This window comes from Gracilinanus agilis, chromosome 1, assembly GCF_016433145.1.
Source record: "Gracilinanus agilis isolate LMUSP501 chromosome 1, AgileGrace, whole genome shotgun sequence".
Taxonomy (NCBI): Eukaryota; Metazoa; Chordata; class Mammalia; order Didelphimorphia; family Didelphidae; genus Gracilinanus; species Gracilinanus agilis.
In genome coordinates, this window is record NC_058130.1 from 396,309,463 (window position 1) to 396,324,995 (window position 15,533).

The 15,533-nt window shown below is 35.6% G+C and overlaps 1 protein-coding gene across 1 annotated transcript in view; it reads right to left on the reverse strand.

Annotated features, from left to right (window-relative positions):
• The window catches only part of DCC (DCC netrin 1 receptor), a 941,371-nt gene that overhangs the window by 55,879 nt on the left and 869,959 nt on the right, over nt 1–15,533 (reverse strand). The window contains 2 exon segments of the mRNA XM_044681552.1: nt 5,418–5,534; nt 12,339–12,565. Coding sequence (XP_044537487.1) covers nt 5,418–5,534; nt 12,339–12,565 — 344 coding nt within the window.

A 15,533-nucleotide genomic window follows, 5' to 3' on the forward strand; every position in this document is an offset into this window, starting at 1 on the left:
CTCTAAATCTATGTCATATGTGTATGGATACATATATGTGTTTGTATACCTGGGTAAGATAGCCACCAATGGTTCTGTTGAATGATGGAATAGTTAAGAGATGCCCAAAGAAAGTCAATATATGTTGCAGGTTCATGGTTGGTAGATGAGAGAAGAGGCACTAGGATGCTGGCATTTTACATATACAACGATAGCAAAGGATCACTTTTAGTTGAAATCTTTGCAATTCAGGGACTACTGATATAACTTGCCTTTCTGGAATGCAAAGCAAAGAACTAGAATCAAATCTGGCTATAAGGTCCAAATCCTTCCATTTTCATATGAGGAAACTGAAACCAGACAGGTTAAATGATCCACCTTTGACTATACAGCTCTCTGTGTGCTGTGATGCTAAATTTAGCATCTTATCTACTTACAAAATGCTATCTTTTTATGATCTATAATGATTCAGAAAATAATAGAGAATATGCTTTATATTATAACAAAGGATAAAAATATTGCCACTAACAGTGCTAATAAATATAGTTCATTTCTATAGAAGAAATTCAGTTTTATGAAGTAAATAATTTGATTAATACTATTGTTGTTGTCTGGACCTGTGATTTCATTTCTGTGGAGGACTCTCTGGTATGGAAAATTCCCTCCACCAATAAAGATAAGCATTCATCTGTAACTTATAACTTTAGAGATTGATCTAGGGATAATGAATAGTGAAGTGATGAAAATGGTCATATAGTTGCTTAATAACTAATAAGGTTTCTTTCAGCTCTAGATCTGTGAATCCTGTGATCCCCATGTCACATGAACAAGTGGATTAGAGTTAGCTCAAACAGGTTCTATTGTTAAATTTTCAGGGTGTTAAATTTACACCTTAGAAATTAGCAAATGCTACATTTTAAATCAGTGCTTCATTTGTTATTTTCTTGTTTTTCTAGATGTATCAGTATGATAGAGAGAATATTAATAATGCAGATTAAACTGAAACGTGCCACATGTAAAATTTACCCCAGAAAGTCAGTTGTTAAAACTTTTACTAGCATTCCCCTGTGTATGTTACAGAGGCAGGATTCAACAAAACCTCTGGCCCCAAGGATGGCCAATTATGAATTACAATTAATTGTCTTTCAAGTATTATTAGTTTATAATTATGTGAAGTAACTTGCTTATAGATACAACTGGTTATTAACTGGCAGAAAACTCCTTTCTCCAGATACAACTGGGTGGCAGAATGTCTAGTGAGCTGAGTGGATTCAGAAACACCTGAGTTTAAATATAACCTCAGATACTTATTAGCTGGATGGCCTTGGACAAGTCACAACCTGTCTGTCTCAGTTTTTCATCCATAAAATGGAAATAACAACACCTGCCTCCCAGTGTTGTTGTGAAGACAAAAAAGGGATAATATTCTTAAAGTACTTGGGAAATCTTAAAGTACTTTATAAATGTTAGTATTCATTGTCATCATCACCATCAATACTGAGGACAGAGTCAAAGATTCCTTACAAAGGAATATTTTGAAACTCCTTTAAAAAATCTACGTAAGGCAGAAAATTGTTTCATAGCTGCCAATGTAACCTTAATCTAAGTAGACATCTGTAACACCTGCAAACCAAAGTAAACGAACATTCTCTCTATGCTACATGTCTCAGAAACTTAACAGCCTGGAAGAATAACAATAGGAAAAATTTGTACCTTTGCAGACTTTTTTTTAATTAAAAAAATGACAGCAATTGTCATACCATAATTTATTCTATTTATACATATTCTGGTCTTAATCATATATTACTGCAAATTCTAATTTTCACGAAGATGCTTAGCACGGAATGTTAAAACAGATAAATATATTCTGCTCTACAACAATATTAAATACATCCCTAAGAACTGAAGACAACTTCAGTTAGCAGATACATTATCTGTCAATTAACATTTTACAGATCTCAGTAAGAAATATAAAAGGAGAAATGAAAAACAATATGTTCCTACTAAAATAATTATCAAAAAGCTTTGCAACAAACATGATCTTTATAGAAGTGATTAGGAACCTGAAATATGGGGGGAAAGCTGTGGTTTATTCAAGGCTTTTGACATACCTGGATAAATCTAAATAATCAGAAGCAGGGAAAATTTTCTATTCCAATGAATGAAATTATGATTCTCCCAGGAAGAAGATGTACAGCTTTTTCAACACAATCACCCAAGATCTTAATCAATTTTAGTCAAATGCACTGTACTTGTTAATATTATGTAGCTAGCATAAACCCTTCCTTAAAAAAATAAACCATAATGATCACTTAAAATGGTTTGAGTTCATTTGAAATTGTTGCACAAAATTAATAAATGTTTAAAAAACAAGAAAATAATAGAATTGAAGGTGATGGAATGAATGGAGTGTGACAAAGTCATTAGCAAAGAAATGAATTCTATTATCTCTCTCTAACATTAATGACCATCGAACATCAACATTTAAAGACCAATATTTTGTCATTTGAGAGCCTTACTCTTGAAAAGTCGGGTAATAGGGAGAGATTCTTAAGAGATAAAGCAGCCTAGAATTGAAGGGAGTCAGTAGAAGGAAAAGAATACTTCAATAGACTGGTTCTAGTCCCAGCTCTCTAATGAACTTATTATGTGATTAAGGGTAAATCACTTTTATCTCTCTGTGCCTTATTTTTCCGAAATGCGAGGTTCCTTCTATTTTAACTATTCCTTAAGTATATGTAGTTATGAGGCTAAAATGAGATCTTTAATGTGAGAGTGCTGAGAAAAAGCGGGAAATATATAATATGCAAATACAAAACTTGATTGGGTCTGCTCCTGTGATTCTGCTAGAGGTAATTCCTTCTACTATTATAATTGGAAAAGGTAATTCCTTCTACTATTATAATTGGAAACTGCTCTGTATACAGTGAATACTTGCTTAATAATTGCATGATTGAACAATAGCAGGTAATATGATTTATCTATTTATTCAACAATTATTTTTGTGTTCTGATTATGTTCAAGGCACTTTGTGTAGGGACGTGAGGAAGACAACAATAAGATATGAACCTTATCATCAAAGAGTTTGTAATCTACTAAAGGACCTAAGGCATACATAAAAGAAACTGCAATACAAGCTATAAATGATGAAAGGCCTTAAATGTGATAGAATTGAAATGCCACAGAGTCCAGAAAAGGGAGAAATTACTTCTTGCTGAGGTGATCAAAGATTTCACGGAGGAGCTGGTATTTGAAAGATTCTTTGAAGAATGCATAGGATTTTAAAAGGTAAAAAAAGATAGAATAATGTGAACAAAAATACTGATAGAGGAAAGGGCAAGGCAAGCTTCAGGGATTATAAGTAGTTGAGTTTGGCTGACTCATAAGGGATTTGGGAGTGAAAGGGTCATGGAAGATAATTTGGAAAATGGTAAACTACTGCCAGATTTTGTGAAGCCTTTAATATCAGGCTGGGAAACAGTAGTGCTCATACTTTATTAATTATATGGTGGGGAGACATGGAAAGTTTTCAAGGTAGAATGGGAGGATTGACACAAAGTTGTCCTTTAAGAAGGCTAATCTAAAAATGGCATGCAACATGAATTAGAATGAGGAGAGACTAAGAATGGAAGAAGCATAACAGTTTTGGAGTGGGGAGGCTATGGGATCATTGCTACTCCTGAAACAACACTATTTTTCTACCACAGAGCAGTCTCATCTTATTGGTATCCTTTTTAAAATTTAAGTTGTCCCAATCCTTCAGTGAGGGCAGCTAGGTGGCACAGTGGAGAGGGTCAGGGAGATTCATCTTTGTGGGTTCAAATCTGGTCTCAGACAATTATTAGCTGTGTGACCCCTGGGCAAGTCACTTCACCATGTCTGTCTCAGTTTCCTCTGTAAAATCATCTGGAGAAGGAAATGGCAGACTACGCTAGTATCTTTGCATCAAACACCAAATGGGGTCACGAAGAATTGGATGTGACCGAAATGACTAAACAATAATAATAATATTCCTTTGACATGAAGTTCAAATGTCATTTTCTGCAGCAGGCCTTTTCTAGTCCCTGCAAACCCTCATATCCACACCAGATACTAGAGCCTTTCCTTTTAGGCTGTTTTCTATTTACTCTGTATGAATCTTCTATGAATCTATTTATAAACACATTGAATCCCCCATTATGCTGTGAACTCCTTGAGGCCAGGGGCTGTTTCCAACTTCCTTTATAGCCTCAATGCTGATCTGGCATATAGTAAGCACTTAATGAATATTTGATAAATTTTGCTTCTAGTAAAAAGTCTTCAAATTTCAGAAATCTCTTCAAAAAAATCCCTGGCGAGCAGAAGATCACATCATTTTCTTCCCTCTTCTCCTCTCCCTATCATATGATAATATCCCATCAGCTTCCTGGACAGTTAAAGAGAATTTAATTAAATGAAACTTTAAAATTGTGGAGGAATGGGGAAGGGAGGTGGATGCTACAGATTGATATGAATGAAAAGGTTCATACTCTCACAGATAACAAAGGTTTTGGTAGTTAATTCCTAGTGGTTTAGCAGTTAAAATCTAAGGCCACCCTCCTCAGCTCTCTCCTGTCACTGAAATGGTTTTTATCTCAGTCCTAATATTCAGTTCTACTGTCATGGAATTAACTGATCAGAGCTATTATTGGTAGCCTTTGAGAAACTTTTCTCCCAGCCCTTCCAGGGGCACAAAGTGTCTTAAACTCAGAAAGTATTCTGCTTTTACTTCTCCCCTGAGCTTGGTTATCTTAGCATGTTTCACCTTGAATTCACTAGGTAAGACTTTAAATAGTTTCTCCTCTTTCTGCTCCATCCTACAAAATCCTTTCTTGCCTCAAGAAATTACAGCTGCCAATAACAAACTTATTTTCTGATCCCATTAGCTTATTGATGGGAACACCAGGCTAGTTGCTCAATGGATTTTATAGTCATTTCAAATAATTGCATAGATAGGGTCTTAAAATTTGGGTCATCTTTTTTCTTTTTCCTTTAATGATTTCATTGGCGAAGGGAATTCACCTTTGCCAGAGAAGATGAGTGATTGTTTTGTAATTGATAGTCTTAAAAAAATTGCCTTTGGGCACTGAGAGGAGAGCAGACCTGCTTGGAGACCCACAGTGGCAATATTTGCTAGAGGCAGCATTTGAACCCAGGTCATTGTGACTCAGACTCCCTAAGATCTACACATTTTCCTGCCTCTTGGATTCCAGTTTTATTCACAATTCTGCCTCTGCTTTGTGAAGACATTTGTTGACTTCGCTTATAATCTCTTAATTTCCATGGTGGGGTGGGGGTGGAGATAGAGAATGTAGAGAGAAAAATCTAAGCAAATGAAATCACTGTCATTTAGTTGTATGAAAGGTACAGGATGGACAGGTGATTTGGGGGGGGTGGTGAGAGATTGATTCTTTACTCACTGGGGTTGTTTGGCTGGGAGTCCATTGGGATCATCAGTTTGGCCCGGGTGGCTCTTCGGGCAGCAAGCGATCTCTCAAGTGTAGACATGGTACTTCCAGCTTCATCAGCATCAGGACCTACATAGAATTAATACGCATCTGAGTGAACCAATTCACCAACTGGTGCAGCTCTTTACTTCAGTTGATCATTAAATCAAAGATCAAGAACTCTTTCACCGCCTGAAATTACTGTGGACTCTGCCTTGTTGTTGCTGAGTCATTTTGGCCATGTTTGACTCTTTGTGACCTTATTTGGGGTTTTCTTGTGTCACTAACACACTTGGCAAAGATATTGCACTGTTATTTCTTTCTCCAGCTCATTTTATGGATGAGGAAACTGAGACAAACAGGGTTAAATAACTTAGTCAGGATCACAGAGCTACTAAGTGTCTGAGGACAGATTTGAACTCAGGAAGATGAGCTTTCCTTGCTGTCCATTGTAGGAGCCTTTGATCTCTGCCTTAGTGGTTAAGAAGAATTGATTGAGGTTCAGAGATCCAAAGAGACTTGCCCAGTGTCACACAGATAGTATCAGCAGCAGGACTTAAACCCAAGTCTTTGAGATTACTTCAAGTTCAGTACTTGGCACACTGTGCCATGCTGTGTAGTCATTAAGTTGAACATTAGAATAAAACTGTCTTACATCTATATATTCTTTGATATTTACAAAGTTCTTCTTTCTCTTTTGAGAGAAAGAATATATATTTTCTCTTTTGAGCCTCAAGTCAACCAGAGTAATCAGGAAGGATGTGATCTTGTTTTATAGATGATAATGAAAGGTACAATGGCATAGTGGATATAGGGCTGATGTTAGAGTCAGGAAGACCTGGGTTCAAGCCTGCCTCTGTGACACTAACTGTGTGAAGACTGTGAGAAAGTCATTAAACCCCTCAGTGTGCCAGGCAATTCCCGATGATTATAAATGACAACTGAGGTCACATATGGTCAGAGCAGAGGAAGTTTCCACAGAGAGAGTTCTTCCTATTGGTGAAGTTGCTGGACCAGACAAAATGAAACAAACTCAAATATTGGAAGAGCTCTATCATATACTGCCCTCTCTTGCTCCCCTTTTCTTAAACTCTTTGAAGATCTGTCATAGTGAAGAGAGTTAGACCCATTCTGTTTGGTTCTAGAGGGCTGAACCAGGAGCAAAGAGTGTAAGCTACAAAAAGATAAACGTAGGTTTGTAGGAGAAACTCACAATCAGAGCTGTCCAAATGTGGGAAGGGCAGCCAGAGAAGTGGTAGGTTCCCATTTATTAAAGTTCTTAAAAGAGAGGCTGAAAGACTACCTGTCAAGTATTCATTTATGTCAAAGAACTCCTTAGTGAGAAATTCTTTCAGATGTGGGGTGAACTAGGTGACTGATGATGCTCCTTCCAACTCTAAATTCTATGACTGTGATAATAGAGATGGTGGCATGAACTCAGAGAGATTAAGTGATTTAAGTCATTTGCTCAGGTCATAGAGATAGTAATGGGTCAAGGTGTAACTTAAACCTAGGTATACTGAGTTCAATTCCATTATTTTCCACTAAACCATATTTCATTCATACACACATTTTTCAGACTTAAATGTCAACTCCCTCTGCTATAAATATATCATTTTAAAATAGCTAAAATAGATAAAATTTCCATTGCATGCCCACACATAAGAAACTAAGCTTGTATTCATGGAAATTCAAAACATCTGGCCAAATCAATTAGTTCAATTAAATGTTGAATCCACAAATATGAACTCATGTAAAAGCTGGTTATATTCTGTCACATAATTAATGCCTTGACTTAATTTAACATTTTTCTATTTTCTTCTTGTGGATGAATAAAAACTATATATTTTTCTCAACAATGTCAAGAAACCAAGTTCGCTGACTTTTTTCTCATGAATTAAACAATTAACTATTTCTTTTAATGTATGAACATAGCCTGAGTCTTTCAAATGTTTAAATTTTAATATGAATTTCTTATTTACTAGTCATGATAGGTGTCGATTAATGTGTCAATATAAATATATTATATATATATATATATAAACCAATATAAAGAGATGAGAATCTTTCAGTAAAACTGTCAACTATTGACACACTATATACTACTTCCAAAACTTCCCTCAGAAATCACATACTGTCAGCCTTCCTTAGATAAAAATGACTTTCTTTTTTAAAAAATGATTAAATGGGGGCAGCTGGGTAGCTCAGTGGATTGAGAGTCAGGCCTAGAGACAGGAGGTCCTAGGTTCAAATCTGGCCTCAGACACTTCTCAGCTGTGTGACCCTGGGCAAGTCACTTGACCCCCATTGCCCACCCTTACCACTCTTCCACCTAGGAGCCAATACACAGAAGTTAAGGGTTTAAAAAAATGATTAAATGAATTTCTAATTGAAATAAAATGATGCAACTTACAGTTAAACTTAATATATTTTCAGGATATAACTTCATTCCTTTTGTTTCTTCACTCCCTCTCAATGTCTCCAAGAATAAGAAATATTCATTAAATTTCTTTTAATTGTCCATATAATATATACTATATAAAACAGATTTCTTTAGCATATGGCATGAACTTTTTGTCCTGCATTCCTCCTTAATTCTCTTCTCTCTCTACAATCTTTCTATCACAAGCTCATTTACTGTCATGGCTTCAACTACCACTTCTATATAGATGGTTTTCATATATCTGTCTCTTGTATTTTACACTCAAAATGTCTAAAAAATCACATTTATTATCTTGCCTTCTAAACCTGTTTCTTGTTCTTTTCATTTTTATCAAGCTTCAAGGGCTATCCTTGATTCTAATATTTTAGGATTTGATAGATAAGTGTGTGTTCATGGTATCCCATTATTTCATACACTTTAATTCTATTTCCCCACTGGTCATCTTTTCACATACTAAAGGCAACATTCTGTGAGTTTGTCTTTTTAAAGACAGCAACAAAAAATAGATCCCCAATCCCCTGATTGTTTTCATTGTCATTCCTTCTATGTCTTGCAGGAATCATTTGTACAGAAACATGACAATTCAGATTTTAAAAGAGCAATTTAAAATCCAGTAACTGTCACATATTTTTCCAGAAAGCCTCTCTTGTTGCTTATGTTTTGTTTGTTTATTTATTTTTATTTCACAAATATTTTTCTGGGGTCATTTGAACTTATTGATATATAAGTGCTTCCAAACCTTATAGGGATCTATCCTTTCATCACCACTTGTTAAGTACATGCATGGAGGGTAGCTTTTCTTTTCTTTTTTTTTGGCAATAATGCCTTTTAAGTGCCTCTTTTAACAAAGCAACTGCTTCATTTTATCCATCATTATTCCACTCAGCTTTGTTATTTTAAGTAATCTATAGACATATTTAGGAAACTATGTGATATAGTGGATAGAGTGCTGGGTTTGAAGTCATGGGGACTCATTTTCCTGTGTTATCCTGAGCAAATCACTTAACCCTATTTGCCAAGCTTTCTTATTTGTAAAACTCTTTTTGCCATGGAAATGGCAAACCACCCCAGTGTCTTTGCCAAGAAAATCCCATATGAGGTCACAAAGAGTCAGACACAACTGAAATCTTTCAAAGACAACAGGCATTAATCTATACAAGGTCAAAATTGAGACATTTTTAAGTCTTGATGAATTCAAACTTTTTCTATTTGAAAAGTTTAAAAAATCCTAAACTGCATACTGTCTCTGTTTAATTCAATCTGGCCATTTGAAAACATTGAAGTAGTTCTTCAGATGAATAAAGACAGAGTAGAAGAATGATGTAAGAGAAAACACATAGTTCTTAGAAACCAAAGTTTTGACTTTGCTCCTTCCTTCATGTATGACCTTAAACAAATTGATGAACTTTTTTTTACTTTCTCTCCATCCTTTTGTCTCTCTAAATCTCTCTTGATTTTTTGCTTTTCAAAAAAGATAAATTTAATTTTAGAAATTAATTTTTTACAAATATTGAAGAAAAAAATTTTATATCTCTAAAGAATGTGGCCTTGCTCTACCAATATAATGTATATTTTTAAAAAAGATTAATTTATTTTATTTTTCATAATCATTTCCTGATATATTATTCCCATTCCATACTCACCCCAGCAAGAATTTTGCCTGAAACAAAAAAAATTTCTTAAGTAAAACTGACATTCTATATCCCAACACATGTGTTACTCTTACTTCCCACTTCTAAACAAAGGATGATATGTTTCCTTGTTTCTTCCTTAGCATCAAAATTGATCATTAAAATTAAAGTCCTGGCTTTGTCTTATTGTTTTTTATTGTATATTACTGTAATTATTGCATATATTATTTTATAGGTTCTGCTTATTTCATTGTATATCAGTTCATAAAAATCTTAGAATATTTATCTGAATTCATATTCATTGCAGTGTATATAAAACATTCCATTCATATTTCACAATTTGTTTCATCATTCTCAGGCAATAATTTTGGTTTTTTGGTTATTTCTTAGGGTAAATATCCTGCTATAATTGGGTCTTTTCTTCTCCAATTTTATTTCTTTGGGCTGTAAGCCAGCAGTGAGATCAAAGGGGATGTATATTTTGGCCACTTTTCTCACATAATTGCAAATTGTTTACCAAAATGATTGAGCCAATTTACAGTTCAACCAGCAATTTATTAGTATCTGTTTTCCTTGGAGCCCTTTCAATACTGACTTTTCTGACTTTAGGGGTCACCTTTGACTACTTAGCTATTAAAAGATGCCTCTTGGTCTAATATATTTGTATTAATTCCCTATATATTTTGCTTAGCAGACACTTAGGCAACATATTTGAGGCAATTTTTTTTCTAAATTGGTAGTTTTATCTTATCGTAGCTCCATTCATTTTGTTTGCCAATAAATATATTTCACTGAATCTTAGTTTTTCTGTTTGCAAAATGGGCCAATAATACGTGCTCTATCTACCTCTCAAGGTCATGGGGAGGGATATATGATAATACATGTGAAAATTACTATAAAATGAATTGGTTTATTCAAGTTTTAGAAATCATACATCTGAGTCCCAGAGAACTTAAATGACAATGGAAGCAGAGCCTTATGATCCTATGCCTTGGGTTCAAATCCTGAGTCTGATAGTTATCATTTTTGTGAAATTTGACAAGTCACTTAATCTTCCTAGGTATCAATTTCTTCCTCTGTAAAGTGAGTTGGTCTTAATAATGGCTAAGGTACTTTCCAGTTCTATATCTATGATCTTATTATACTATGACTTCCTCAGACAGCTTGGAAATGGTAGACTAGGTTTCCTTTTCTAGGTCAGATTCTCTTTTAACTGAATGGGAATGGGCACTGAAGGAGAAGGAAGCAGAAGAAAACCCTTCGGTTAAGAAAATGGAAGACAGGTTGAGTGGTGGTCCAGCTAATAGAAAGAGTGAAATCAGAAGGAGGGATGGTTTTAGGCAGAGAGAAAAGCATGATTGTGCATGTGTTGAATCTGAGATGCCATTTAAACTTCCAGAAGGATATATACTATAGGCAGTTGGAGAATCTGGAGCTAAGAGGATGGAAAAGGCTGCATATATTACCTGAGGAACCTCTGGGAATGAATGAAGTGGTCACAGGAAAGAGCATAGAGTGCTGTTTTAAAATGATATTCACTGCATTCTTTTAGGCATGAGGGCTCTGGGTATGCTTGTTATAATTAAAATATGCAAATGATTAAAATATTTGACATACATAATACAATAGCAGCCACTCATCCCTTCATCTAACTCTGAGTCAAACAGATGTGCTTTGCCTGATCTGTGACAGGGTCAAGTGATCTTTTGGTTCAGGACACATTATGTTTTTGCCTTGTTAATCAAACATTAGCAATTATGGGAGGCAAAGTACCATCAGAACAAACACCTTATCTAATTATGGGAGTTAGGGCATATCTATACATAGAGACTTTAAAAAAAAACAACCCTATTGCTTTCTTCTTCAATGATATTCTTGTAGACACAGTCTACATATAAAATCATTCTGTTGATAATGAGCTTGCATGAGGGAGAAAGATCATATCCAGAGTAATCAGGACTCGAATTGCATAGTACTCAGCAGTTTTAGACCTTCAATTTCCTTTGCATACTTTGAAATAATTGTACAAAAGTTTTGTAGCCAAATCTCAATTATTCCTAGAACTAGGGACAAAATCTATCAATAATATGGAACTAGGTCTTGATCAATGATACATGTAAAACCCAGTGGAATTGTGTGTTGGCTAAGGAGGGGCTAAGGGGGCTTAGAGGAGAGGGAAAGAACATGAAACATGTAACTATGGGAAAATATTCAAAATAAAAATTAAAACAAACAAATAAATAAAGGTTAAACCATAAATAAATAAATAACTAGAAAAGAACTGGGGACAAAAATAGCATAGCCAATTCATTTTTTGTTTTTTTGTTTTTTTGTTTTTTAAACCCTTAACTTCTGTGTATTGACTGATAGGTGGAAGAGTGGTAAGGGTAGGCAATGGGGTCAAGTGACTTGCCCAGGGTCACACAGCTGGGAAGTGTCTGAGGCTGGATTTGAACCTAGGACCTCCCGTCTCTAGGCCTGGCTCTCAATCCACTGAGCTACCCAGCTGTCCCCTAAATGTTGATTTTTTTTTTTAATCCTGGGACTCCATTCTAGGAGCATAGGGCCACAACCAGTAGGCAATGGGTCACTCAGGGTCACCCAGCTGGGAAGTGTCTGAGCCCGGACTTGAACCTAGGACCTTTCGTCTCTAGGCCTGGCTTTCAATCCACTGAGCTAGCCCAGCTGCCCCTCCAATTCATTTTTTTACAAAGAGTCCCCAGACTCATTTGAGTCAACAGTTATATTGCTGTCTATATTTTTATAGGTGTTAAGAACACTTGGAAAACTTTCAGTGATTTCAATAACATTTTCACTTACCTGAGTGGGATGTGCTCTTGCTTCCCAGCTGTGTTTCTGATTGGCTGTGGCTGACTGGTGTGATGTCCTGACAGCCCTGGATTGGTGAGTCCCTTCCAGCCGGGTCTGAGCCAGCTGGTTTTTCAATATTCTTCATTTCCATTTCTTCATGATGAATCCAAAGATCAGGGGGCCGCAGGTCTTTCTGACTTCCCTTCCTTTTGCCAGCACTATGGGTAGCTCGTTTCCTAGGAAAGGAATCATAAGAGAAGATGAAACCCAGTATTCTGCTGCCCCTGGCACAATTAATTCAAGTCTGTCACCAAATTAATTCCCTGCCACTAAAGAAACAAAGGGACTCCTTGGAGTTGGCTTGTGAAATCCAAGAATCAGTGAACTCGGATTTGGCCATCTTTCCTCTTATTCCCCTGTAGGCAGACCATATTGTCTAAGGTGCCATATTAAATCTCCAAGGGCTCATCTTTTATGCAAAGGACTTTTCTTCCAGTGTCACCTTCAGGCTCACCCATGAAATGACAATAGGTTAGACAGTCACATGCCAATCCTAGGAGCTACAGCATAAAGCAGCCACTGGCAACTTCTCCTTAGAAGATAAATCGAATAGCTGCTTTGAAAGAACCATGTAAAGAAAAGGACAGGATTTGTGCCAAAGGCTGGATCTCAAACAAGGAGGAACCTTAGTGTGCCAATTCCCTGACTGTATATCTTATTGGGAAGCTTTTCCCAGGAGAAGAAAAAAACAACAAATCAAAGCAAAACAAACACTTAGTATAGGATTGTATGGAGAAAGTTTTTGCAGGAAGCAGAAAGTTGTTTATTTTAATTTGGACTATGATAATTTATATTTTAAAAACTTTTTAAAAATATAATCAACTCCTTTTACAGGAAGAATATAGGTCCTTGTACACAAAATCAAAGGAAAATAACAGAATTTGGGGGAAGGTGAGATTGTCCTTGATATCTACCTCCAAAAGTTAAGGATGCACTCTAAAAACATCAATAACATCTTCACAACCCAAGATAGATACATGATCTACATATCTTTCTGCTTTAACACTTCTTAAGTGTAAATGTATTAGTAATTTCCATCTCCACTTGGATGCAATGAGTTTCTAAAGTTCACCAAGTGGTATATAAATAACTGTGTACTTGATTTGCTCTAAAACACCTTTCAAGCTAAAAGAAATGTCTACTAATTTGAATATTTCAAAATTTGATAAGCTATTTCTTGTCCTCTATCTATTTATTCTGTTTTTAATTTACTTTATCATATTCCTACCTCGTATCTGCATTTTGTCTCTTTTCCACTCCCCCTACACTAGAGTCATATCCTTTTATAAATATTAGAGGCAGTTGGGTACACTGGATGAAGGGTTAGACTTGGAGTCAGGAAAGACTTGAGTTAAAATCCTGTTTTCTAGACTAGTTGCATGACCAACTAATAAGTCATGAACTTATTTAAGCCTGTGTAGAATGATTTTGTGGCAGCTAGGTAGTCCAGTGGATAGAGCACCTGGCCTGGAGTCAGGACTTATCTTCTGGTATTCGAATCTGGCCTCAGACACTTAGTAGCCAAAAACCCCTAATGGGGTCACAGAAAGTCAGATGTAATTGAAATGACTAAACAACAACAACAAAATAATTATCTAATAATACCTGTTATTTTTACCTCTCAGGACTATTTCGTACAACCTGTGAGGTATTGTATATAAGGTTCTTTACAAATCTTAAAACTTTCTACAAAATATCAATTATAGTTATAACTCACAAGTAGACTGCCCTCCATGCCATGGTCATTTTTATTGTCTACCTTTGCATGTAATATTTATGGTAGTTTAATCATTTCAGTCATATCTGACTCTTTGTGACCTCTTTTGGCATTTTCTTGGCAAAGATATTGAAGCATTTTGCATTTTATAAATGTAGAAACCAAGGCAAATAAGGTTAAGTGACTTGCACAGGGTCACACACCCAGTAAGCATATGAGGTCAGATTTGAATTCAGGAAGATGAGCCTTCCTGACTCCAGACCCATCACTCTTTCCACAATGCCAACTAGCAGCTCCCTTACATATAGTACATATTTAATAATATTTGTTCATGTGATTTATTGGTTTTTATCTAAGATCTTTGTGTTTTCCATAAACACAAGCATAGGAGCAGCTAAAGGATTAGATAGAGTGTTGGAGTCTGAAATCAGGAATACCTGAGTTCAAATCCCATCTCAAAAACTATATAATCCTGAGGAAGTCACATAACCTTTGTCTCAGCTTCCTCAACTATAAAATGGGGATAATTATGGCACCTACTCCATAGGGTTGTGGTTGTGAGATAATTTAATATTTAAAAAACAAAACAAAACAAAACAAAACACTTAGCAGAACGCCTGGCAAATAATAGGCACTATATACTTATTCCTTTCTCTTCCCTTTTTTTTAGCTCCCCATTCTCTGCCTTCCCTTTCCATGAAATTGAACAGTAAATACTGGGCAAATTTACAGGTATGGACACGTCATAGTTTTCTTTGGACAGATGTATGGACAGATAATATTTTCTGTTTTGTCCTCAATACCTTTACAGATGATTACTTGTAGCTTTTAGTTTCTCGGTTATAGGGAAACACCTCCAATATCTTTTAGAATTTCCATAATGACTACTGGAAGCTTTTCCTAGGTCTAAGTTAATAGTTGTGAGCTAGTCATCTTTTGTCTTGTAAAATTTGACAGTAAAACTCATCTTCCAACTTTCTATCTTCTCACACATGGGACCATCTTGATTTTCATCAATGTCAGCTTGATATTTCCTTTTTAGGATTGTGTCACCTAAAAACCTAAAGATTTCATTGTGTTGGATACTTCCAAGATAAAAGAACTCTATAAAGCCATATCAATTCCTTAGTTTAGCACTTAATCTCAGTTAGCATTACTCCTCTCAATCTGGTTCCCATCTATATTTTCAACCTCATTTCATATTAATCGCTCTCCTTCATACACTGAATTAATCATGCAGTTGATTTCTCTCATGTCAACAATCCATCTCCCAAATAAAGGCATTCACAAAATCTATTTATCAACTGCAGCTACATGACTCAGTGGATTGGGAGCCTGGCCAAGAGATGGGAGATCTTGCATTCAAATCTGATCTTTGGCAATTTCTAGCTGTGTAGCCCCCCATTGACTAATCCTTACCACTTGTA